Here is a 25,616-nt window from a genome sequence, read left to right as displayed (position 1 = left end):
AGGTCAACACAGATAATAGCAACTCCAGGTGACCAGAACAATGATGAAAGTGTGCGCCGGGATGCCTGGGAGCAGAGAGGGCCAAGTGCCGGTGGACAAGGGCCCCGTGGGCTGGCTCTGGAAGATGAGTGGGAGTTTGCCAGTGTAAGAAGAGAGGGCGTTCCAGGGGGAAGGAATGGCCTGTGCCTTGACGTGGAGGTGAGAGAGATGGGTCAGGGGGTCAGGAGAGGGAGTCTTAGGGCCACACTTCACAAAGGACCTGCCTTCTAGGCAAATTCTCGTATCCATGAAAGGTTTCTGAGCAGGGCAGTGGCCTGTCCAGATCTGCATTTTAGAACATCCCACTTGGGCCATGTGGATGAAGGACTGGAAACTGGAGGCAGAGAGAATAAGGATGAAGACAAGTGAGAAATTTGAGTCCAGGGAAGAAATGACACATGTCAGAGATTAGCCCAAATGGAAGGGATTATCACGCCAATTCATTTTACAAATAAGGAAACTGAAGCCAGAGTCCAGTGACCTGCTCAAAGTCACAGGGGAAGTCGTGCCTGTGGGAGTGGGTACTGAGGGGAGGGAGAGCTTTGCCCCAGACCATGGAAGTGGCAGATCTCAAAGCCCTCAGGAACCTCTGCTGGCTGCTGTTTGAGCAGAATCAACAAGGTAAATATTAAACTTCTTCCCCGAGCTTGATGCAAAGCAAGAAACTGCAAGACAGGTGGGAAGTGTACATCGCAGCTCTGCCCCAGAGAGCTCCTGGAGGTGGTGAGTGGGCTCAGGGTTGGGAAGACATGGAGAAGGGTTTACATGGTGGCAGTGGGTGGCTCAGGCAAGGTCTGGCCCAGGGGTAGAGTGGGGTCTATTAGCATATGTCAGGGACATGGAAAGCCAGCCCTCCCCTCCTCCTCCCTGCCAGGGTGTTTTCCAAGGAGCTGCCAGTGTTCCCATCCCCTACTGGGGGTCAGAGAAAGGCCTCCCTTGTGGGTTTCCTAATTGGAATTCAACAGATCAAGTTTCTTCCTCTCTGGGAGCAGAGTTGAGTGATGAGAGCTGGGAGGGTCCAGGGGGTGAGGGAACCCGCCTGAAAGAATGAAGCTAACACACGGAGAGCAGCTGAGCAGCTGGGAGGGGCCAGGACACCTGGCAGCACCAGACAGCGCTGCCCCTCCTGAGTGAACAGAGCTCCTTTCCACCTACGCCGGCCAGCGGTAGGATCTGCCAGCCCCAGCCACAGGTCCTGGCAGTCACTTACAAGCTGTGGGAGTTTGGGAGTCATGTCCCCTCTCTGAGCCTTGGTTTCTTCATCTATAAAACGGGGAAGTCACAATCTCTACCTTGAAGGATCAAATGAACTTGTACAGTTAAGTGCAGGGGCTGCCCAAGGGGAGGGAGGTGGAGGAGATGATGGTCTGGAAATCCCCAGGGCCGGGAGCATAGTCCAGAGGGGACTCGACACCCCTCTGATCAGGGAGGAATTCAGATGAGACCCAGAGGACGCCCCTGCCACTACCCCAGCCCCGACAGGAGGGCCACCTCCCGGACTGTTGGCTCTCCAAGGGCCTGGGCCTGTGTCTCAAAGTCCCTGGGGAGGGTCCAGGGTGCCCATGTTGCTAAATGACAGGACCAGCAGCTGCACCTGTGGCCCCTGCTGTGGCCCTGCTCAAGGTGCTTACTGCCAGATGTTTCCACATGTTGGCCCTGTGCCCCCTCTGCCTGGGCACATGGGACCTGAGCAAGGGGTCCATTCACTTGGGCATATAAAGAATATAGCCCAATAAGCAAGGCACATGTGGACAAATAGTGTATGGTATCACTTATAAGAGATGACTAGAAATAGCAAATTCGCAGAGCTAGAAAGTAGATTACCAAGGAACAGAGGGAGGTGGGAAAGGAGAACGCTTGTTTGTAAAAATAAAAATAAATTAGAACAAAAAAATCAAAATAGAACTTTGTAGCCTCACCTAAAATAAGAAAAATACAATTAAAAAAAGAAAACCCAGCAACGCACCTCCCACCTCTGCCCTCTGGCTCCAAGCCAGCCCGGCTGCTCACGGCCACGTCCCCCTTCACACAGCCCTGAGCCCTGGCCCAGCCTGAGACCACCCAGCTCCCTGCTGCTCCCCTGCAGCCGTGACGGTCAGGTCCAGAGCAGCTGGGCTCAAGCTTCCTGCCCCAACAGGGAAGAGGGTGATGTTGGGGAACCAGGATGGACTCCAGCATCCACCGAGTCTGGGTTTCCAGTCCCAGCTCTGCCTCTGCGTGTGCCCTTGGACAAGTCCCTTCCCCGATCTGACCTCATTTCTTATCCACAAAACGGGCAACCTAAAACCTTCCTGAGAGGTGGTTGTGAGATGTTAGGGTCATGTGTGAGACTCCCAGCCAGGGCACAGCAGGGAGCCAGACACCACGGAACAGCAGCTCACACCGACAGCGCTTACTCGGTGCCTGCACTCGCTAAGCACACCACCTCGACGAGCGTGTCTCACCCTCACAGCAACCCAACGGGGGAGGCGTTATTCCCATCCTCCTTTCACAGAGGGGGAAACTGAGGTCACTGGCTCCTGGGCCCCCACGAACAGCACCACCATCATCAGAGCCACCGAGGAAGGGCAGGCCGGGGAAGAGTGTCCAAGGTCGCCCAAAGGGTCAGGGGCACGGATGGGATCAGCCCTCCAGTCGGGGCCGGCCTGGCCCCATCACACAATCTGATGCGAACAAGTGAGGCCAAGTAAGGAGATAGAGGGACAAGGTTGGGATCCCAGGGCTGGGCCTTCACCTAGGGAAAGCAAAGAGCTCAGCAACAGAATCCACAGAGCGAAGTTTATTCCCAACAAAGGTCCCCTCCCCCTCCCCAGCCCGGGACAGGGACAGGGACAGGCAGGCTGGGGCAAAGATGGGGCTCCAGTGGCCCAGGGGTCTCTGAGAAGCAGGGAGGGGCCCTGGCCCCCAGGCCACACCACGTCTGGCTCCCCAGCCCGGCGGAGTCCACTGCGCCTCCCTGCCCAGCCCTCGGGAGAGGGGAGGGGGCGCTGGCTCCCAGGTAGTTGCAAAGTGGAGTGTGAAAATAGAGATATATATATATTTATACGCAGCGGGCAGTCCGGCGTGGCACTCACACCTCCGTCTGGAAGTCACTGTCCGGCGGTTCTGTGGGCTCCCAGGCCGTGGCCCGGTGCAGGGCCAGCCGCTCTCGGGGTTTGGGGGGCAGCGAGCCCAGCGTCATGGACTTGAAGGTGCTCCAGCTCTGATGCCGCCGCTGCTGGGACAGGCCAGGACGCTCCCCTGGACTGGGCTTCTCCTGCGGGGGAGTGGGACGGGCCCACAGCCTCTCACTCACTGCCCAGAGCGATCAACTGGGGAGGCCCAGAGTTACCGAGCAGTCGGGCGCTAAGGGAGAGTTCGAATCCACGCCTCGCCAGCCCCAGAGAGGGGCTCCTGAGCCTGTGCTCCGTGGCCCTGGGACCATGTGCCCTTTTGTGCCTGCCACGCTCCCCCGAGCTCCAGGGGCAGCCCCATTAACGCTCACGGTCTGGGGCGCCTCCCCCGACCCTGCGCAGCCCGAGGCCTGTTACTCGTGGTGAAGGTAGGTGGGAGGAGGCTGCCCTGTCGGGAGCAGGGCGGAGGGGAGGGAGTCCCTCAGAGCCCACCTTGCCCCCGCGGTCCAGGGGACTGGGGACGACACACCCCACCGCTTCTTCCTCTGCTCTGGGCAGGGGCCACGGGTCGGGGTCCAGCCCCAGGGGCCCCTGGATGGGCCCCCGGCGCCAGGCTGGGCTCTGGCCTCACCTTGGCCGTGGACTGGCTGTGGTAGCGGTCAAAAGTGTGGAACTTCTGGTTGAGCTCGTGGTAGAGTTCCGAGTGCCGCTTCCGGGTGTGCATCACCTTCTGGGAGCCACAGGGTGTCAGGGAAGGGGGTCCCCAGGCCGTGCTGTGAGCCACCCCCAGCCCCGACACTCAGATCCGGGGCCCCCACATCCCTGCCTGCTGCCGGCCCCTCTGGGACCAGGCCTGGCTTGGGCAGAGACCCCAGGCTCGGGGTCAGGCTCTGCAGCAGGGCGTGGGCTCTTTTCAGGAGGGGCCGGCCAACCTTCCAGGGGCCCCACAGACAGATGCCCCCCGTCAGCGCACAGACGCACACACACAGGCAGTCTGCCTACCTCAAAGTCTAGGTCCGAATACCGTAACTTCTTTCGCTGGGGAAGGAGCAACAGGAGGGCAGAGGTGGAGAAGAAAGCTCTTAACCACATGTAGGGTCTTTACAGCCAAGAAACTGGTAACCCCAGCCTGCTGCACCTTCACCCCCGCCCAGGGGGCAGGAGTCCTTCGTGGGCAGCCCTTGGGGTTCTGGAACCTGACAGGTGAGGCGCTGCCCCGGGCTGTGCAGCTCAAGCCCAGGCCCTCAGCTCCTTCCCCCCTCCCACCGCCCCCCCCCCCCCCCGCCCCCGCCTGCAATGCGGGAGCCCGCCGCCAGACACTTAGAGGGCGCACGCACGCACACACACACAGATACGTGACCGCCCACACACATGGGCCAGATGTCACAGCGCAGGCTTCTGACGTGGTAGGGACACGGATTCCCGCACAGAGTCAGAGCAGGCGCTTCTTCCCCTGTGGCCTGGCCTCCACCCTCCGTCCTGCGCCACCCTGCCCCAGTCTGCCGGTCACAGGCCCCTCTCCCTGGAACCTTCCACTTGTCCCGCAAACGCAGGGACTCACGTTTCAGGAACCTTCCTTTGACCCTGCCTTGCCCCCTTTCCTGCCAAGCCAGGCCCTGCCTCCCTGGCCTCCCGGCCCCCCTCACACCTCCCAGGCCCTTGTGCGCCCAAAGACACCTTCATGGCCCTAAGCACCTATGCAGCGTCCAGTGCCGCTCAAGGTGGCACCTTAGAGTCCTGGAATGATGGCAGGGGGAGGACTCGAGACCAAGGCCAACTTTCCCACGTAACTGAGGCTCGGGGAAGAGTGAGGACTTACCCAGACTCTCGGTGGTAAAGCTAAGACGGCGGTGTGACCTCTCAAACCCCAGGCCCTGGTGAGCGTGCTCACCACCCCCGGCTTCCAAGACACTGCTCCCCGGGGTGGTCCCCACCTCCCTGCCCACTCTTTCTCCACCGCCCACTCTAGCTGCTCCCACCCTAGGCCCTCCCAGCTCTGCCCTGCGACCTCCTACCAGGCACCATTCACATGTGTCCTCCCAACTCCCACCAATCCCTTTCTGGGAGAGAAGCAGGAGACCGCCCTCTCCGCCCCCTGTACCCCCCCAGGCACCACAAGCACAGCTTGTGCCCCGGGGGAATGAACTCCAAATTCCGCCGCCTCCAAATCCGCCCACTGCAGTTGCCCAGACCGGGATCCTGGACGTCATCCTCGACCGCAGAACGCTGCCGCATTTACCAACGCCTCCCACGCCAGGAGCCAAACGCCAGCCCCTCCCCGGCGGCCCAGCCACGGGCAGGTGTCCGCAGAACAAACCCTGCCGCGACACCGGGCCCAGCCCTCCCCATGCCGGTTCCAGTTCCGATCTTGAGCCTTTGTTACGCCTGTCTGTTTTTGCCATCTGTGGCGGGAGTAGGCACCAAATGCTCGAGAAACATTTTGGGAGAAAAAACTAAACTTGCGAGCCCTCTGGCTGCTAGCTTAATTTCCTTTACGTGGAGAGGGAGCAGGTTTCCGAGGCCAGATCCGAGCAGTTGATGGCGCCTGAGCCCGGCCTCCTGCCCCTTCCCTTACCCTCATCCTCCTCTCCCTCCGACTGGAGTTCTAGAAAGGCCAAGAGTGTGGCAGCAGCCCTTACTGCCTGCCTGTCCGGGTGCCCTGCAGGGAGCAAGCCTGAGGAGGCTGGGGGAAGGAGGGGCATCCGCAGAAAGCACAGGCATAGGAGAGAGGAGCTGGGTACTCTCAGGAAGAGAGGATCAATTACCAGGCCTAGGGCAGGGCCTGGGGCTGATCTCAGGGGTGACGACAACAGCAGCTGCCAATTCACCGGCACTTTCTACCTGCTCCGAAGAGCTAAGTGCTTTACAGCACTCAATCCTCACCACAACTCTGCAGGAAAGGCTATTACAGCTATCCCCATTTTACAAATGAGTAAACTGAGGCTCAGACAGGTTACGCAGCATGCTCAAGATGTCACTGCATGCCCCGGAGGCCCAGGCTCTGAGACCTCCTGTGTGGCTTCCCCAACAACGCAGTTCCTAACAGCCCTGGAGACCCCAGAGCAGGGGAAATGAGCCAAGACGTGCACCCTCCATGGGTGAAGTTCGAGCCCACTTGGGGAATTCAGAGCAGCCAGGATTTCCTCGGAGCTGCCGTGAGCACAAATGGAGGGAGAAAAGCTCAGCGTGTACATCCCTGGTGCCTGTACAGAGGTGCTGCTCGGCGCAGGGTGCCCGGTGTTCCCTTCCCAGCTGCCGGCTGTGCTGCCTCCCGCGCCACACCCCCCAGGGCCCTGCAGCCCCTCACCTCCAGCGAGCCCAGCTTCATGGTGGAGCCGGGCACAGTGCGGGGCATGGTCCGGCTGCGCTCCCCCGGCTCGGGCACCTGGCGGGCACTGGGTGTCGGTGGTGGTGGTTGGAAGGTCATCCCGTAGGGGTTCTGCAGAGACCCGTAGGCAGGGCCCAGCCCCAGGCCCGAGTGGTCCACAGACAGGAAGCTGGGGTAGCCTTCGGTGTGGGCCAGGGCCTTGGCAGCCCTCCGGGGGGTACCCTCGGGGCGGGCCCGCAGGGGATCCTCGCCACCTGAGCCCCCGCTGCCAGGCTGCAGGCTCAAAGTCCGCCGGGGCAGCACCATGTAGTCCCCCTCGGAGCCCGGCTCGGTGGGCCGCAGCCAGGTGAGGTCCAGCTGCCGCAGGCCGCCCTCCCCACACATGTACACAGGGTTGGCCTCCTGGGGGGGCGGCGGCTCCCCCAGGCCTGGCGAGGCCGCCATGGGCACCAGGATGTTCCCAGGCAGCGGTGAGAAGCTGAGGCTGCTCTCCGGGCCCACGAGACAGGACTTGGGCTCCTCGTCCTCGTCCAGCGACAGGCGGGACAATGTGCCCGTGATGGTAGACGGGTTGCAAGTGTTGACCTCCTTGAACAGAACTGGGGGCAGGGGTGGGAGGGAGAGGTGAGTCCTGGGAGGAGGAGCCCCCAGAAGCCCTTGCCCAGGGCAGGTACCAAGCCCGAGCTTGGCCAGGAGAGAAAACCAAGTCATGTAGGTGGTTGGGTGCTTGGAACACCCACAGCAAGGCAGGACCAAACAACAAGTCAAGGCCCAGCTTCCCCAGGGCCGGACCTCTGCCCCACACCCCTGAGGTGGTCAAAAGGACCTCGCTCCTCCCCATCCCTGGGGAGCTCCTCCCCGGGAGACAGAACTGGAAAGCTCCGGTAAGAGTCGTGGAAATGAGATAACGTATCGGCTGCTATGTGCCAAGCACTCTGGTAAGTCATGAAGTTTCCTAATTCATTTAAGCCTCCCACCCGCCCTGGAAGGACAGTATTACCCCCTTTATGGGTGTGTTAAGTCAGGCTCAGAGAGCTGAAGGTGTTGCCCAAGGTCATAGGGTACATGTGTTTGCAGCCTTGACACCAACTCAGGGCTCCAGTACTCCAAAGCTCAACCCTGGAAGCCAGAGCTCATCAGAGCCTCCCAGGATGGGGTTGGGGGCGCCATTCTCAGCTGGACCTGGGCAGACTCACCCGTCTGACAAGCCAGATCCACATCCTTTTCAAAGTCTGACTATAGGTGGAGAGAGAGAGAACAGGTGGGCAGGGGGAGGAGCAATGCATCAGGGTGGGAGAGGCTCAGGCTGCCCCCTCCCCACCCCTGCTCAGTCGGCCTGCCAGAGGGGCTGCCCCTCAGAACCCAGAGAGACCCAGGCATGGTCTCCAGGCCCACCTGACAGGTAGGGAAACCGCGGCAGAAAGGAGGAAGGACTTGCCCACTATCACCCAGTTGTCCGTGGCTCAGCCTGAATCAAACCCCGTCTCTGTCCCCTCGCTAACTGTGGATGGGGAAAACGAGTGGCCTGGGGCAGGGGGACGGAGGGACTTCAGAATCCACCAGAGCCTCCACACTCACCAGGATCTGCAGTTGCCCATTCTTACACGAGTCGGGGGAGTCCTCGCTCTCGTCGGCCCGGCACACGCCCATCTGGCACTTCACCACATCCTGGACCTAGGGACAGAGGGTGCTTCCTGGGACTGAGGACAACTCCGGGCCCCTGGCCACAGCTGCTGAGGCTCCCACCACAGGCATCCAGGTGGACGTGGAAGGAAGAAGCACAGCCTAGGGGAACTGATGGCCCAGGACTGGGTCTGAGAGAAGGAGCCCCAGGAGGCCCAGAACAAGGTGGGTGCAGCTGTGGCTGCCCCCGGCTATCCCAGCTTTCCCACCCAGAGCTGCCTGGCTTGGGGCCAGGGACCGAAGGCAGTGGCCTGAGATGCTGCCCTCTGTAACCCAGCTGGTCCCCTCCCCAGGGCTTCGAGCCTTGCATAGTGGGGAGAAGTGAGAGGACTGGCCAGGGGAGGTGGGGGATTAGGGAGCAGGCAGGGCCCAGGCAAGGCCCCAGCCCACTCCTCACCTCTCGGCGCAGGAAGCAGTGCACGGCAGTGATCACAAAGCCCTGCGCAGAGTTGAAAACGGCAAAGAGGGCCTGGAAGAGCACGGAGCGGCGGTCTGTCATGGCCAGGACGGCGGACATCCAGGTGAGCGCCAGCAGGGGCAGCACCACGCAGGAGCTCCAGAGCGAAGCCCTGAAGGTGACAGCGGCAGAGCGTCCACAGGATGGGCCGCACCACGGCCCCTACCCAGCCCGGGGCCCTCGCACTGCCTGAGCCTGGCCGGGCCCCAAACTCCAGGACCTCAGAAATGTCCCCAGTCAGTGAGGGGCTGAGGAGCCAGAGCCAGAGAACAGAGCCAGAGAGCAGAGAACTGTGGGGTCAGAGCAGGGGCCAGGAGAGACGGGAGGTACCGACAGACACAGCGGGCCTGGCCCAGAGGCAGGGGCAGCCTCGGGACAGTGAGAAAAGATGGAAAGGAAGGAGAAGACAGCAGGAGAAAAGGGAGGAGACAGGAGCAGATGCTGTAGGTTTCCACCCCAATCTGCACAGAATCACCTGGGGAGCTTCTAAACAATGCACACACCTGGGCCACATCCCCAGGGACCCTGACTCGGTAGGCTGGGGAGAGGAGGAGAGGGAGAGGGGCCCAAGGAGAAGCCGGTGAGAGCACGAAATGGGTAGGGACACTCAGGCAGACTTAACAGGCAGAGCACGTGGAGGACCCGACAGCACAAATCTTTGGGGAGACGGGGGCCAGGACTCGCAAAGCAGGAGCTCTGCCCTCTCAGTTCCCCAGGGAAGAGGTGCCAGGCTCCCAGCGGCTGCTCAGAGGCCCTGGGCAGGAGGATCGCAGGTGGGGGCTGGGGGGGAATGCGGGGTCAGGGCCAAACCTGCACAGCCCTGGCTCCCCGCCCAGGGAGGGCAGGCAAAAAGGCTGCTGGCCCTGGCCTCGAGGCACCAGCGCCTCCCCTCCCCCACCCGCCTCCGCCCACGAGGGCACAGGAAGGGCAGCCTAGCCCAGCTGGCTGCCACACCCCACCCACTCTGCCAGATGGACACCCCCACGGGAGAGTCGGGTAGGGGCAGCACGGCAGGCGCAGTTCCGGGCAAAGCAGAGGGTGGCACCATTCTGCAGAGGCAGCTGGGGGGGAGGGGAGGCCAGGCGGAGAGACGGGCAGGGGGCCAAGGCCTGAGCTAGGAAGAGCGGTTTAGGCAGCACAGGCCGTGCAGCCCGGCAGGGCTGGGCTCGGTGGTCTCTGCAGCCCCCAGGGGCACAGCCAAAACCAACATGGGGTCTAATCATAGTAATAAGCGCTATTGTTGATTTCCCACCAAGTCTTGGCCAGCCCCTACACTGAACACTTGACGTGTATAATTTCACGTCACAACAACTCTGAGAAACAGGCTCTGGGGCTTATTATCTCAATTTACAGATGAGGAAGCCAGAGCCGGCCTCCAGGGCAGAGAGAGGCTGCCCTGGGACGCACGTCCGTGTTGACGGATGCCAGGCCCAAGCTCTTAAGTGCTAGTGCAGACGGGGTCAGAGAGGCAGGTGCCAGCCCGAGGAAGAGGGCTTTTACTGTGCAGAGCCTCCCAGGGAAGGGGAGAGCTGCCTCAAGGCAGTGAGCTCCCCGGCCCTGGGTGTGTCCAAGGGGAAGCAGACTCCAGGTCGGGGAGGCTCAGATGGATTTTCCATCCTGGGTAGAAGGCTGGGCCCTTGTGGATTCGTTCTGCCCTTGCGTGGTTGGGATTTTAGGATTCGCAGCTGCCAGGGGGTCTCAGTGGAATAATTCTCTACCTCCACGAGTCTCTGCCTCCAGGTGACTTGAGATTCAATGGCTCTGCAACGCCAAGTCTCAGAGTCTTTGACAGATAAGACTCTTGTGGTTCCCTCATCCTAACATTCTTAACTTCTGACTGTCTTATTCCAAGATTTTATCATTCTAATTCTAATTCTATGACTCAAAAATTCAAAGGGCCTAAGATTCTATGAACCTCTGTAGGTTGGGGGTGTAAGGAGGTGGCGTCTGGGGCTGTGCCTGGCTGGAGCGGAAGCTGAGGTGGGGTGGGGGCAAGGGGTGGGTCCAGGAGCCCAGCATCCTGCAGGAGGCACAGACACCCATCCGCTCCCCATTGCCCCTGGCTGCCTTGACACCGAGTCCTTCAGTGCGTGTGGCGGTCGGCAAGGCAGGGGTACGCTTTCCAGGGCACTGGCTGGCAGGCCTCCCCCCACCACCGTGGGCACTGTCCCCCAGTCCATTGCCCCCACCCGTCCCCACCGCCCCGCCCCCAGGGACACGACTAACATGGCGTTCCTGGCCGAGGCTGAGCTGAGCAGGGGGCTGGGGACCGCTCCACACGCTGAGCAGGGGAGCAGGCTGGCCCAGGGGCACCGCTCCGACCTCGGGGGCGGCACAGACACGGGAGAAGGGGAAACACACGGGAAGCCGGGAGAAGTCGGGCAAATGAGCCCCGAGTAGGGTGGGAGGGGGAGGGCAGGCGAGAGAGAGAGAGCTGGGTTAGGCTGGGCGAGGGGCTGCGGCTGGGCACTGCGAGTGCCCACCTTGCCTGCACCCTTGATGCACCAAGGCCGGGACCCCCGTCGGTCGGCATCCTCAAGCCCTGAAACTCCGAGAGGGCCCTGGGCCCGCCCTCCCTGTGCCATTTCCCACAAGGCCAAATGCAGAGTCCCCCTTACCCGGCCCTCTGCTTCTTGGATTTGTCTGAGATGCCATCTCGGGCCATGAGCTTGTTGAAGACGATGATTCCGATAAGCATGTTCACCTGGGGGCCAGCCGAGTGGGGTAGGGGGCGAGAGATCACCAAGTGCCCTCCTGGCAGGCAAAAAAGCCCCCGGTGGCAGATGTTGGGCAGGGATGGACAGGATGAGCTCTGCGGCCACGCCCCTCCCAGGACACTGCAAGGGGCACATACCAGGACAATGACAGCCGCAGGGCCCACGAAGGCGTAGAGAAGGCCGCCCTCTAAAGAGAGCCAGCAGCTGCAGTGAGGGGACAAGAGGGGGCATCAGATACCCGGCAGGCTCCCTCCCACCTGTCAAACACCACCCCTGGCCACACATCCCCCCTTGGCAGGCTTAGAGGAGCCACTGGCTCTTGCTGAGCCTCGATGTTCCCTCCAACAAAGATCAAGAAACCAAGCCTAGTCCCTGGAGCCACCAAGGGAATGAAACAAGGCTGATCCCTGAGCTAGATGATTCGATCCTAGTACATCCTTTTACAATCAGGGAAACTGAGGCTCAGAAGCAAGGAGGAACTTGTCCAAAGTGTCCCAGCAGGTGTGGGCCAGGATTTCAGCCTAAGAGGGCCTGATTACCTAGTTCAGACCCTCACAGGCCCAACTTAACCCCCGCAGGCCCAACTCAACCCCGCCGCCCAGTCTGGAAGGCCCACGTACTAGCTGGATGTACCGTATCCTTTAGTGCGGGTGAAGCCGACAGACACGGCCACCACCAGGGCAGGCAGACCTGCAGGAGTGGGAAAGTGGGAGTGAGATGGTAACCCGTCCTCAGGGGCCCCTCACTCACCCAGCCCCCCAGCCCAGCAGACCTCTGTGCCCAGAGAGCTGGGCCAGGGCCAAAGCTGCACCTTTCCTGCCCGCTGGCCCGGCCCACCAAGGCATGGGAGCAGAGTCCAGCGCCAGCCCTGCTCACCCCAGCCCAGGCAGAGGAAGCGCTTGCGAACGAGACGGGTGCGCATCCGGCCGATGACAGCCAGGTAGGACTGCCAGGCCTCAGTCAGCACCCAGCAAAAGGAGGAGAGGAAGAAGAAGTGCAAGAAGGCGGCCGTCATGGTGCAGACGCCCTGCAGGGAGAGGGGGAAGCAGGAGTGGCCCTGAACAGCCACCCCAGGAGGAGGTGCCAGGCTTCCCACGCCGGCTGCTGGGCGCTGCCACGGCCGCCCACCCATGCCCCGCCCCCCACAGAGCCCTGCCAGGCACCCCCGCCTTCCTGCACCCACACACGGCACGACACGGGCCTGGTGACACGCATGCAGCACTCGGCATCCGGGGAGGCAGGGAGGCAAGCCACCCACACAGGGACAAGGCTTGCAGGGAGGGGGACAGGCAGGAGCACCTGCCACGTCACAGCCTGGCGGGCCCCAGGCCTGGCACACCTCGAGGGGCTGGACTGCGCGGAGGAGGCCGGGGGACAGGGGAAGCAGCCAGCACAGGTCATCCACCAACAGGTGGAGGCCCAGGCTTTGGAAATACCACCCGCCCGACACGTGCACACCAGGGCGCTCAGCACACGCTCACGGATGTACACAAACCTTCATCACCAGAGTACATACACGCCCTCTCCCACGTTCTCACGTTTGCTCACACTGTTTCGCCGCCCCGCCCCAAGCCAAGGCACGCTCGAGCACACACAGGCACCCACATTCAGACACATATACACGAGCACACGCTCTGACACCTGCAGACACTCGGCCCTCGCCCCCTTAGTCCCGCTCTCGCACCCTGGCACCCCTGTGAGCCTGCACCTGCCTTGCTCAGCACCCGGGACTGGCCCACCAGGATGAGGATGTTGGATGCCAAGATGGACAGGCAGAAGTTCAGCAAGATGATCGAGCGTTCGGACTTGATGAACCTGGGAGGGCAGGGCAGGTACAGACAGGGAAGCTGACCACCCCTCCCCACCTGCTGTGGCTTCCACCGCCATCCACCCCGTGTCACACCTACCTCCAGAAGGCAGCATAGATGGCGAGCAGGGTGAGCAGGGCCATGCAGGACACGGCACAGCCGATCACAAGGGGCACTGACGGGGAGCCCGCCAGTTCCAGAGTCTGGGGGAGATGCAGAACGCACAGATGGAGCACCGGGAGGGGGCAGCTGCAGGGGTGCCCGCCACTCTCCCCACACCCTGCCTGCTACAGACTGGCAGCCACCCCTTCCTCACACCCACCTGGAAGGGCAGCCACTGAGCTGCTCATGCATGCACAGAGCATCTACACGTGTAGGTGCGTGTTTACACTCATCACCCCAGCCTTCCATACGCCAGCACCTGCACTGTCTTCTCAGACACGCCTGTGTGTGCACGTGTGCACACGCACATCATCACCCACCAGGCACACATTCCCAGGCACGTGTCCTCCCTCCCCTGTGAGCACTGTCACAGGGCACAGGCTTCCATGTGCAATTGTGCAAGTGCACCTGCACAGATACACACCTCACACAGGTGCCTGCCAGCAGGCTCACTACCCGCCCCCCCAACTCACCAGGTCTTTGGGCGGCTGGGCCAGCACAGCAAAGGTGGACAGGTGCTGGCACTGGCAGCGGGTGTGGGCTGCCTGGGTCTCCAGAGTCTGACAGCTCTCAGTGTCCCAGTCCCCCGAGCTGGCATCTCTTAGGTGGGGGCAGAGTGGAGTGAGTCCCAGCCCAGGCCTGTGGCCCCACCCCCAGCACTGGCCACTGCCTGAGGACAGGGGAAACCCAGGGCAGGGCCACACCCAAGGGCCAGCCACGTGGGAGACCCAAGATGTGCCTTCGAACTCAGGCCGAGGAACTCCCCAGCATTCCTGGCAGGAGAGGCATCCCCGCTCAGTGACAAAGAGGTGGGTCCTGGGGCTGCACCCTTCCCCACCAGAGCCCCCACCCAACTCACACTCGGGAGTAGTCCCAGCTGGCGCAGTGGGGATCTGTGGTGCCCTGGGGGGTAGAAAATGAGTGCAGTGGGGAGTGGGGGCTCGCCACCCCTGACAGCCACCCATCTTGCCAGGCAGGCCCCACCCAACTCAGAAGTTCAGCTCACCATGGGGGACAGACCACCCCCCATCAGACAGGCCCCCAAGATGGCTTCTCGTTTTGGGGTGTAGCCAGGGTCCATGCCTGGGCCCCTACTCACATTGATGATGTAGGAGAGCTCCACCGTGATGAGGGGCTCAGCTGGTGGCTGGGTAGGGGGCCGCACAGTCACCGTCATGACCCGGGAGGCGACAGCTAGCGGAGGCCTGGGGGAGGCAGGCCCAGAGATCAGCCTCTGCCAGTGAGTGCCCCGGCCCAGCTGGGAGCCTGCAACTGCTCTGGGCAGGGGTGGGAGGATGCTGGGGCTCCCAGGGGGACTCGGCTTGGTGGGCCCAGGACTTCAGATGAGCTCAGGCCACCCCCCACCCCCGCACCGGGCCCTGGCTCTGGGAGCCACGTGGGTGTCTCTGAGAAGCACCTGAGTCCAGGTGCCTGAGCCCACTCTCAGAGGGAGGTCCCTGAGGGTGCAGAGGCTGCACATTCTCCACAGCCAGCACAGGTTTAGTCCTCTGCACTCAGCTGGGCCATCCTGGACCCTCGGCCCTCTAGCTCCCCTCCCGGGACTCGCCTGGGGGGCGGCAGGATGAGGCCCAGGGTGCGGAAGAGCACGGCACCGATCACAAAGTAGGCCGACTCGTCAGGGTCGGCCGGGAGCAGGCGCTGGTGGGAAGGGCCCGGGCCTGGGGCCGCCGTTCCTGGGCCCCGCACCCTGCCGGGGGTGCCCACTGCTGCCGCCGAGGCCGCCGGCTTCCCGGGGGAGGCGAGGCTCAGCACCTCCTTGGGCAGGAAGAGGCGGTCCTCCGAGTGCCGCACCCAGTCCTTCATGCCCCGGCGGCCCCGCATGGGGAACGTGATGTCGCTGGACACGGCCGAGACGGGCTCCCGCTGGATGCTGATCACTGCAGCGGCAGGGGGTGCGCAGGCGGTGCCAGAGAGAGGTGGGCACGGACAGGGCACAGACACCGAGGAGGAACAGGCATGGGGCGGGGGGCACGTACAGCAAGAAAGAGGGAGGAAGGAACATGGGGAGAAAGATAAAAACGAGGGGTTAAAGGGGACAGAAAGAGCCCAGGAAAGAGAGAGGAAACCAGGAAGACCCCCTCAGAAGCCCCCCCCCCAGCGTTCTGGGCTCCTGCCTGCTCCAGCCCCCCACGCCCGCCCTGCACCCTTGTACCCAGGTTGTCCGTGACAATCAGAGAGCTCTGGAAGGCCTTGAGGGCATCGCCCACCAGGTGGATGAAGTCCTCCACGACACGGAGCAGGTGCACAGAGCCTGGGGACACCTGGGGACGGAGCGTGCGTAAGGGCCCAGGGGAAGGTCCTGGGGGAGAAGGCAACGCCCAGCCCCTCACCTGCTGTGCGTCATCCCACTTGTCCTTGTTCTCAGCGTCTACCATGAAGCTCACCACCTGGAAGAAGCGCTGGGGGGGAGGGGTTGAGTGGAGGGGGGTTCTAGCCCCAGGGATCAGGGCCTGCCCCACCACCATCACACCTCCCACCCCGAGGTAAAGCGGCTGCGGAGCCCCCCGCCCCAGGCTGGGCCTTCCTCACCCTCAGCCCTCCTTCCTCCCTGAGGGGCAGGGATGTACCTGCACGTCATCGGCCGAGGGCACGTAGGTGGCCCTTTTGAAGGTATCAGTGACGTTCCTCAGAATGTCCACAGAGAAGAGCAGGTCCCCGCTGTAGTAGGTGCGCCGGGCCAGCAGCTCCTGCAGGCTGCGCACCACCTGCGACATGCCCTCGCCCGCCAGCATGCGCTGCCCCTTGGCCAGGTGCTCCCGCAGCTGCAGGAGACAGGGTGGGCCTCGGTCACCAGAAGTGTCAGGGGCTAGGACCCACCCCCCACCTATCCCACCCATGCGCCAACTGCTTCCACCCAGGGGGAGGGGCAGGACAGGGACAGAGAGATGCTCAAAGGGGCTCACGGAAGAGAGTCCGAGACAGACCCACACAAGAGACAGAATCCCAAAAGATCCTTTTAAGAAGACAGAGCAACAGCTAAAGAAAGAAGTGCTCAGGCACACGTCCAGAGGTGACTAGCTGAGTGTGGAAGCAGGGAACCCCCCCTTTCCCGAGGGCTCATACACACTCTGGAGTGTAACTCACATGTCCACACGTGTCCAAAGCCACTGTTTCAAACCCAAGCTCTGAATACAAACACACAACAGACATCCAGTGGCAGTCATTTAAACACATACGGGCTGGCCAAGTTCTCTAACCCCATTCCTACCCCACGGCAGGCCCTGGGCTAGGCACTGAGGACACAGAAATCAATTTGACTTTGTCCCTGCCTTCTAGGAGCTCCTGGCCTAACAGAGGACACAGGCACTGAGATAAACACACACAGCACTTAATGACTGAGAAGCTTGGTAGGGCTGGAGGAACACAAAGTAGGCAGCAGGAATAAAGGAAAACACTTGAGAACTGGGCCTTGAGGTATGAATAGGAGTTCTCCAGACAAAGAGAGGCACAGGCAGGAAGACACGGGTACAGCATATGCCAAGACACACAGGCATGAGTGAGACTCGAGCTCCCTCCACCCCCTACCAGAGTTCAACACAGCAGGGCACACTCACTGACAGATACAGGTAGCGGTATTCATGGGAGATGCAGCGGGCAAAGCTGGGCAACCCCCAGTACGCCACACCCTGGGCACTGAGAAGACAGCGACGGCTGGCCGATCCTGCAGGGGCACAGGACAGAGGACTGGGCAAGGGCACCGAGTTCTCACCCACTTCCTCCACACCTCAGTTTGGAAGCACAAAGAGGCTGGGGCCCAGAAGGAGGTGGGGGCCTGCAGGAGAGCCACTGGGTTCCTCACCTGAGGCGTTGGGGGGACACTTATTGTAGATGATCTCGCCAGCAGCCGCCTTCTTCCACGTCATCAGCATCACATACTCATCCCTGCACATCTCATGGAAGGCTATGGGTGCAGAGGGGCTCAGCCGGGCTCACAGCCTTGCTCCCCAGGCCCCCGGGGGCGTGCCGGGCAGTACCTGGACACCTTTTCTCGCTGCAGGGCTTCACCTCCTCTCCGGTGCCCTCACAGGGGTACCCCTGCGCACCCGTGGCCTGGCACATGCGGAAGCGCCGCTGCCAGCCCGTGTCACACGTCTTGGAGCACAGGCTCCAGGCATTCCAAGGACCCCACTTGCCATCGGTGGCTGCGGGAGAGGGGGGCGTGAGCAGCCCCAGGCACCCCCAGGGCCAGGGCTGCCACCTGCCACCCTCACGCCAAGCACTCACTCACCCGGGCACTCCAGACTGCTGCAGTCGCGGGTGTCGGTGAGGGCCCCCGTGCACGTGGCCCAGGCCGGGCCCGCCACACTGCACTTCCGGCTGCGCTGCTGGGTCCCATTGGCACAGGACGTGGAGCACGGGCCCCAGGGACCCCATTCTAGCCACTGGCCTTCCACTGCATGGGAGACACAAGCAGGGGAGGCCGGTGAGCAAGGGCTGTAAGGACCAATGGGGGAGAGCCCCAGAGCGAGCACTGCAGGGAGACATCGGAGCTGCCAGGCGTTTGGGCTTGAGCCAGGCCAGACCCACTGGAGGGGTGGATGAAGGGAGGCTGGGGGGAGCAGGTGGTGCCTGGGCCTCAGCCGCCTGCCTTGTCACCCACTCCAGGAACACAGGACACCCCTCCACTCAGCACCGAGCCACTCACGCTCTTCTGGCTGCCCTCTGATCTGTGCCCACTCTTCTGCCCAGCCCTGTCCCCTCTCAGTCCAGCTGGCCATGGGCACCAGAGGCGATGGAGAGCAAAGGCAGCCCAGGGCTTAGGGGAAAGGGTGATTACAAGCATCCCCCTTTTGATGGGGTCACAGTATACCATCCCCAAGTCTAAGCTGGGGGTCACCTCCCCCTCGGGCAGATCTACTTCCCAGCCTCCCCATGCATGGCCAAAGCGCCAGGGGCCCCCAGGGGCAGGACACTGGGAACTTGATTGCCTCCCCTGGGCCTCCCAACCCCCACCCGGCTGGGCAGCGCCCGCCTGGAGGCCCACGGGCGCTACTGACCCGGGCAGGCGGCCATACTGCAGAGCTTAGTCTGCAGCTCGGGACCCTCGCAGGCCTTGCCGCCGTGCTGGGGGGGCACGCAGGTCCGCATCCGGCTCCGGGACCCCCGCCCGCAGCTGCGGGAGCACAGACTCCAGGACCCCCACTCCTCCCACACGCCGTGCACTGCAAGGAAGCACGTGGCTGGGGGTGTGGCAGCATCTTGGCCCCGCCCACTGCCAGCACCCACCCACCCTCCCACCAACCAGGAGCTCCGGCAGCTCTGCGACCGTTTCTCAGTGGTTGTGCCCTGGGTTCTGTCACCAGGGGGCACGCTCAAGGCCCCAGGCATCCACCCTTGCGGGGATGTGAAAGGCACAGGTTCTAGTCCCATCCCATACAGGTCAGCCCCTGTGGACAGCAGGACAGGGGCCCTGGGCCCTACCTGGGAGGGGAACCAGGGGTACCCCTCTCCTGAAGGCCCAGGAAAGGACCTAAGATCCAGCCTTTCACCACGCCACCCACCTCCCCTCTCCCAGGCCCAGAGCCTGCACCCAGTAGGGTGGGCCTGGGGCAAGAGAAGGGCCCCTCCCCGCCCCAAGTGCACAAGCACACACAGAGACAGAACTCTACAAGACACTGACACGGAGCACACACGCTGTAACACGGCTTCGCCCCAGGCCCTGCCCCCGCCCCAGCCCTTTGCAAGCACCTGCCACACCCCAGGCACCATGCTTCCTCCCCGGTAGGCCCTCTCCAAACCCCAGCCAGGTGGTGGCCCAGGCACCACCCCGGCAGGGTGAGGCTGCCCTGCCCCTCTCAGTCCACCACCTGCCCCAGGCAGGCCCACAGCAGCTACTCAAGGCTCCATGCTCAACAGGGGAAGGCTTGTGGGTCAGGGGTCTCCCTGGGGAGTAGGACGGGGGGGAGCCCAGAGGAGGGAGAGGGTGGTCAGGAAGGTTTCATTTAAAAAGGAAGGCAGGATCAGGCTTAGGACTTCAAGGACAGGCTGAATTTTAATAGTCAAAATGGGGGAGGAAGGATAGGACCGGAGTGAGCAAACGGGAGGGAGGTGCAGGGGGAGCTGGCACGGCCAGAGCACAGGGAGGGGGGAGGGCAGTGAGGGTGAAAGACGAGCTTTGATAACCAGGACGCAGGCATCCGGGGAGCGGTGTGCCCAGAAAGGGCATGCATGTGGGCCCGGCAGGCGTGGGGGTCGGCAGAGTTTGTGAATGAAAGGTGACCGACCATCTTTGTAAGATCAGCCTGCCCGAGCCCCAGGCGGGGCCTAGCCCTGCAGGCAGAGCGGGGGGAGAGGGGGGCGGGCATACCTGGGCAGGTGGCCGAATTGTTGCAGGGCCGGGTCTCCCGTAGGGGCCCGCTGCACAGGGTCCCATAGGGGGAGGACACGCAGGAGCGGGTCCGCACCTGCAGACCCTGCCCACACGTCAGGGAACACACGCTCCACGGGGACCACTCCTCAGCTGCCGGGTCGCCTACGAGAGAGGGACAGCGTCGGCGGCAGGGGGCACCTCCCAGGCGCTCGGCCTTATGGGGGGGGAACCACAAGGGACCCTCCTACCCTGAGGCCAAGTGACAGGCTCTTCAGAAGGCCACGCAGCCCTGCCCACGGCCTCATATAGCAGAGAGACGCAACTGAGCTCCAGGACACAGACAGAGACGGGCGCACGCCAAGCACACATGCCACCAGACGCCACACAGGCGGGCCCCGCCACAGAGGAAGGAGGCGGCCCGGTTACCTGTCTGAGCCATGTAGAGCCCAGGCTCATCTGCAGACCTCGGCCACTGCGTTTTCACCTTCGGTTCCTCTTCCGGCTCCTCACCTGGAACACGGAGGTGACGGCGCGGGCTCAGCAAAGGCCAGCCCTGACCTGCCAGAGTGGCACGGAGAGGGCAGCCTTGCTTGTCCTCAGCCTGAGGTCTGGAACCGCCTGCGGGCGAGGCTGAGAGAGCATCACGTCCAGTCCCCTGCCCCCACCGCCACTGAACAGATAAGGAAACTGAGGCTCAGAGGGCCACAGGACTTGCCCACGGCCTCACAACCCTCTCTTCCTCCTCCTGCCTCCGGCAGGCCCAGGCACAGTGGAGGGGAGAGGCCCCCACGGGCACAGCAGCGAGCTTGGTGAGGTTTCTGGGCCGAGTGCTCTCCATGCCTATCCCCTTTAATCCATCACTGGGACATAGGGACCAATCCTCGGTTTAGAGATGAGGAAACTGCAGACCAGAGAGGGGAACTGACTTATTCAAGACACACAGCTCAGTGAGCCAAAACTGAAGCCAGGGCTGACTCCTAGACTGTCAAGACAGCTGAGCTGGGACCCTCAGCCTACTCCTGTGCCAGGGGCTGGGCCCTGGGCCCAGATTCTGCTCCCCAAGCAGCACTGGACTGTGGCCTGGGGGCACAGGTCAGAACGCCACTCCTCTGTGATTCAAGGGGCCCAGGGCAGGTACCTGCGTCCAGCAGATCCTCCTCCCCACTGCCCCTCTCGGCCACCCTGATTTATATGCCTGACCTAGGCCTGCCAAGTGCCGCCAGCCCTGGAGGAGGGACCTGGGAGCCTCCAGATCTCCAGAGCCTGCCCTTCCTGCGCAGACATGAGGTCATCCCAGGCCTTTCTCCCCCAAGACAGGGCGGCAGGGTGGGCTGCCCAGACCTGAGTGCAGAGGGAGGCTGCGGGGCAGGTGGGCCTGGAGCAGCATTTGGGGATAGGCCTTGGCCCATCCCAGGCTAGAAGGTACTCTCTGGTTTCTGAGCACCAGGTCAACAGGCAATGGGACTGACGGGACCCAGGAGGGCTGTACTCTGCCCCCTGCCGTCCAGTCCAGGCTGCGCACCTGGGAGAGAGCGCTTCTCGGCGAAGCATGAAGAGTGGCCGTCGGCCCAGAGGGACCTGGACCACCACGCAGCTTCTGTGCCCTCCACACCAGCCCCAAACGTGCCCATCCCCAGGACCGCTGTGGAGTCAGGCTGCTCCGGATCCCAGCTGGGGCTGGACACTGAGCAGCCGTGGGGCCTTGGCCAGCCTCTTCCCCTCTGCCCTGTTTTCTCCTAACACCCCACCTCCAGGGTGGAGGCAAGGACTCCCTGGCACGAGGCCGCGCGGGCCTGAGCACCAGCGCAGTCTCCGAAGGAAGCGACTCTCCGGTTTATTTTTATCACCCCCCCTCCCCTCACAACCTTCGGCCCCCTCACATGCCATCCTTCAGTCCCCCCAACCTGCCCCAGCCGCCTCCCTTGGAACAGCATCTGCCATCCCTCCCGCTTCTCTTTGGGCCCTGCCCTGGACCAGACTGCAGGGAGACGCCGGTGCCATGCCCACCAGCTCCTCGAATCCCCTCACTAGCCCCCCCGCCCCACGCCAGCGCAGCGGGCCCCGGAGCCTTGTGACAAGCCGCCTTCCCCACGCCCACCCCCAGGCTGCTGAAGAAACCCACAGCTGTGCCAACTGGCACCACGACAGACTCAGGGGCTGCGCATCCGTGGGGCCCCCAGGCGTTGGGCAGCCTCGCTCAGCTCCCTCCTTTTCCCTCTGCCCACCGTGGCCTCTTCCCCACAAGCCCGTCTCCCCCTCCATCAACAACGGCCTCCTTGACCGAGAAACCAGAAGCTCCAATGTGGGCACACCCCCACCCCCTGCCAACTTCCTGCCCAGCCGTCCAGCTCCAACTCTGCCGTCACATGCCACCCTCTCTCTCCCTTCCTGGGCCATGTTCCCTCGGCTCGGCCCTGCACCCTGCTCTGACCACCTTCTCGGGGGGGCTCCCTCTGCTGTCCCCTCTCCCTGGGCAGCCCATGAGCATGCCCAGGCCTCCTCCATTCTGGGGGTAACCTCCCTCCTCATCTGGCTGCTGCCTGCCGGCCTCTTCACCATCAATAAGGGGTCCCCTGGCTGGCTCTCTTGTTTCTCACCTGCCACTCACTTCCAGGCTCAAATGTCACCTCCTGTTAATCCACTGCCGTCGAGCTTCTGCCCACACCTCTCTGCTGAAATCGCTCTTGACAACGTCATCACCGCGGAACCCTACGCAGACCACACGGCCTCGCCTCGCCGGACCCCTCGGCAGCATTTGGCTCGGCCGGCTCTTCCCTCCTGGCACCTCGCCCTTCTCTGCCTCTCCTGGTTTCCTCTGGCTTCTCTGCCCATCTCCTTGACAGGCTTATTTTCCTGCTGCGCTCCACAGCAGGCATCCAGCTCTGCCCCGATTTCACTGCCCATCCACGCCCAAGGCTTAATCCACCTTACGAACCACCAAACGCCAAAGCACCACTCCCTAGTTGTTGGCCCGTGCCTCCGCCTCTCCTGCGCCCTTTCCCATATACCCTCCTGCCTCCTGAACAGCTCTCCTGACTGGACCCTCGAAACGCACCTTGTCCAAAATACCATTGCCATCTCCTCCCCAGCCTCTGCCTGCTTCTTCTCTACCTGCTTGGCCTGGAAAACTTCGACTCGACCTTCAGAACCTCTCCTCTGTGAAGCCTTCCTTGTCGCCCACTCCCCAGGCAGCGCTGGCTGCCCCTCATCTCTGTGCCCTTTCATCACCGATAGTTTCGTCTTCGGACTGTCTGGGCCCCACATGGGCCGTTTGAGGGGAGGCTGCGTGGGCATGACCTCCCTGGCCCCATGGAACAGCAGCAACGAACCAGTCCAGAGATGTATCGCCCTACATCATGGACACACTGCTCCACACACCCCCATGGGGGTCACTGGAAACGGTCTTCTGTCATCTTGACACCCCATGCAAGTTATCATCTCTGCCCGCCAGCACCGGCATCACAAACTGGATAAGCCAGCCTTCACCAAAGGTATGGCCGAGACAGGCTCCAAGTCAGGGCCCCAGGGTCCAGCACCTAGACCACCCCAAGCCTGACACCCATTTACTAATGAACATTCTGGAGACATGGCCCAGCCTGTTGCAAACCCAGCTGAAAGTGCACTCACCAGCTCCTGACTCTGCTTCTTGACCATCACCAGGTCTGTGGCATCCCCCATTCATCAGCCTGGCACCCAGCAGGTCCATCAAAAAAGGAAATGCGGAGACAGCCTGCATTGCCTGTTGCAGACACACACGAGGGCCTGTGGTCCCCCCACTCCCTGACCACTCATCCACCACGCACTAGCCAGTCCCACAATTTAACCAGAGGTGGTGGCGGTGGTTTCTAGAAAGCATCTTATTTGAAAATCCAACACCCCCCTGGTCCAGCTCTCAGGCACCTCTCCCAGACCCCGGGGTGCCTTTGAAGACCCCTGCGCTGGGCTAGAGAGGGAAGGGACAGGCCCAAGGCCACAAGCCAGGGCCCGTGCCCTCCCCTCCACCCCACTCCAAACCCGTCGGAGGGGAGGCCAGCCATTTACTTGCCCCACACTGCCAGGGCAAGGAGGCAGGTAAGACCAGAGGCATCACTTATGCAAACAAACTTGCATTCAGCACGTACCACATGCAGGCCCCAGCCAGCCCTGGGCCCTGAGCAGGGAGGCCTGAGCGGAAGCTGAACCAGGCAAGGTCCAGGAGAACAAGGGGGGTCCAGGAAGGGGTGCAGTACCCTACCACTCCCGAGTCTGTCCAGCCTTAGCTTCTGGCTGCCAGCTGTCAGACAGATGGTGTCTCCTGCGGGGAGCACATGTCCCTCCTCGACCACTGATGACCTCTTATTGTCTTGTTTAGTTTTGAAAAGGTACCATTTATTACACAACTATGGGCCAGTGAACATACCTTCGACATCACCTTGCTGACCGCTCTCTAGGACTGGTTTCCCCCATTTTACCAATGAGGAGCAAGGCTCAGAGAGAGGGATTTTTCCTTGTCCAAGGTCTCCCGCTAGAGAGAGGCCGCCAGGCCTGCTGGACTCCGGAGCCTAGCCTCTTTCCACGGGACCACACTGGTTCTGGCAAAACGCCACTCACTTGGACCTGCCAGAGCAGCCTTCCCTGCTTTCCATGGGACACCATGTCACACACCTCCCTGGCCCCAAGTGCCTGGCACTTGCCTCCATTATCCTGTGTTCCCACCACTTTGTAACTGCTCCTTTGCACTTCTGCTCCTCCCACCCCAACTACAAGGCGAGGAGGATTCTCCACTGTAGCAGCCAAAGGGGTCCTCTGGGAGCCCAGCTCCAACCATGTTCCCCTCCCAAGGAACCTTCAGTGGCTCCCCACTGCTACAGCCTGCAGCATGAACCTGCTCGAACCCCTGCTGACCTGACCAGTCCCATCTCCCCTTCCCGCCATACAGCCAAGCACCCTGCCAAGCTGTGGGGGCCAGCGAGAAGGGCATAGATTTTGGAGCCAGGCAGGCAGAGGTCTGCTTCTCAGTTCTGCCACTGTCTTGCTGTGTGCCCGTAGGCAAGTCACCATACCTCTCTGGGCTTGAGACTTCAAATGAAAATAAGGATGATACTTTCTACCACATAAATTCATTGTGAGTGTTAAATGAGATAGGATATGTGGACTGGCTGGAGCACAATGAGCTCCCAATGAAAATGAGTTGGCATCCCTTCTTGTTAATCCTTGAATATGCAAATGCTTTCCTCCCTCCATGCATTAATATCTGCTAATGCTGTTCCCTCCCCTTTGGAATGCCCTTCCTCCAACCCTAGCTGCCAAAATCTTCTACCTGGCAAATGCCACCTCCTCCAGAAAGTTTTCCTAGGTTGACCATACAGGGGTGTGGGCATTCTGGTCCCTTCTTCGGTAGCCCAGACACAGGTGGCCCCCTGCTGCAGCTGTGAGTATCCTGGGCTCCCCCGCATTGTGGGTTTGAGGGAGGGTCTCAAGCACCCTTGTCCCTGTCACACGCAAGGCCCAGTTCTGAGCAGCTGGACAAAGGACATTCAGCAAACACAGGCTGGATAGCCCTGGGCGTTGTCCCCCTGCCCAAGCCACCCAGGGGCCACCCTGGGCTGACCCCTGCTCCAGTGGACGAGGGTGGACACGGGCTCTCTGCCGCTGGAGCAGGATGTCAGCCTCCTGCTCCACCCTGCTCCACGGACCCTGCCCCCCAAATTCCCCGCAAGCCAGCCCCCTCAGCTCCTTTGCCATGAATACGTTAAAAATAACCACGATAATCATCACTTCCACAGGGAGAGAGCTTAGCGATTTACCATGCAGTCCTCCCCTCCCGGGTCTCCGCATCCTCCCCGAGGCTGGACCCGGAGCCCCGAATAGGCACCAGCTAATCCCCTTGAAACAGACTCTGTCACCTCCCTCCATGCTCCCCGGCCCCAGCAGCGCTCCTCACCCCCGCAGTGCAGCAGAAGCCCAGGGCGGGCGGGCAGCTTTTGAAACTCCAGGCA

General features: G+C 62.2%; 1 protein-coding gene across 12 annotated transcripts in view; it reads right to left on the bottom strand.

Annotated features, from left to right (window-relative positions):
• Positions 1–2,803: 2,803 nt before the first annotated feature.
• The window catches only part of ADGRB2 (adhesion G protein-coupled receptor B2), a 35,615-nt gene continuing 12,802 nt past the window's right edge, over positions 2,804–25,616 (bottom strand). For 2 of the 12 annotated variants that reach the window (XM_058303993.2, XM_058303994.2), the window contains exons 3-30: positions 20,065–20,148; positions 19,636–19,800; positions 18,326–18,490; positions 17,557–17,721; positions 17,303–17,470; positions 17,128–17,229; positions 16,883–16,989; positions 15,896–16,090; positions 15,659–15,727; positions 15,481–15,589; positions 14,875–15,205; positions 14,407–14,512; positions 14,167–14,210; positions 13,781–13,907; positions 13,245–13,348; positions 13,050–13,152; positions 12,214–12,364; positions 11,958–12,027; positions 11,475–11,541; positions 11,239–11,324; positions 10,847–10,942; positions 8,561–8,732; positions 8,059–8,154; positions 7,677–7,716; positions 6,460–7,079; positions 4,155–4,190; positions 3,784–3,882; positions 2,804–3,295 (exon numbers count right to left, since the gene is read on the bottom strand). In XM_058303993.2, coding sequence (XP_058159976.1) covers positions 3,110–3,295; positions 3,784–3,882; positions 4,155–4,190; positions 6,460–7,079; positions 7,677–7,716; positions 8,059–8,154; positions 8,561–8,732; positions 10,847–10,942; positions 11,239–11,324; positions 11,475–11,541; positions 11,958–12,027; positions 12,214–12,364; positions 13,050–13,152; positions 13,245–13,348; positions 13,781–13,907; positions 14,167–14,210; positions 14,407–14,512; positions 14,875–15,205; positions 15,481–15,589; positions 15,659–15,727; positions 15,896–16,090; positions 16,883–16,989; positions 17,128–17,229; positions 17,303–17,470; positions 17,557–17,721; positions 18,326–18,490; positions 19,636–19,800; positions 20,065–20,148 — 3,863 coding nt within the window. In that variant the 3' untranslated portion in view covers positions 2,804–3,109. The remainder of the gene's footprint in view (positions 3,296–3,783; positions 3,883–4,154; positions 4,191–6,459; positions 7,080–7,676; positions 7,717–8,058; positions 8,155–8,560; positions 8,733–10,846; positions 10,943–11,238; positions 11,325–11,474; positions 11,542–11,957; positions 12,028–12,213; positions 12,365–13,049; positions 13,153–13,244; positions 13,349–13,780; positions 13,908–14,166; positions 14,211–14,406; positions 14,513–14,874; positions 15,206–15,480; positions 15,590–15,658; positions 15,728–15,895; positions 16,091–16,882; positions 16,990–17,127; positions 17,230–17,302; positions 17,471–17,556; positions 17,722–18,325; positions 18,491–19,635; positions 19,801–20,064; positions 20,149–25,616) is intronic. The other 10 variants (XM_058303995.1, XM_058303996.1, XM_058303997.1 and 7 more) reach the window with 10 other exon arrangements.

This window comes from Dasypus novemcinctus, chromosome 9, assembly GCF_030445035.2.
Source record: "Dasypus novemcinctus isolate mDasNov1 chromosome 9, mDasNov1.1.hap2, whole genome shotgun sequence".
Classification (NCBI taxonomy): Eukaryota; Metazoa; Chordata; class Mammalia; order Cingulata; family Dasypodidae; genus Dasypus; species Dasypus novemcinctus.
The sequence above is the reverse complement of the archived record's forward strand: the minus strand, read 5'-3'. Positions and strand labels throughout refer to the sequence as shown.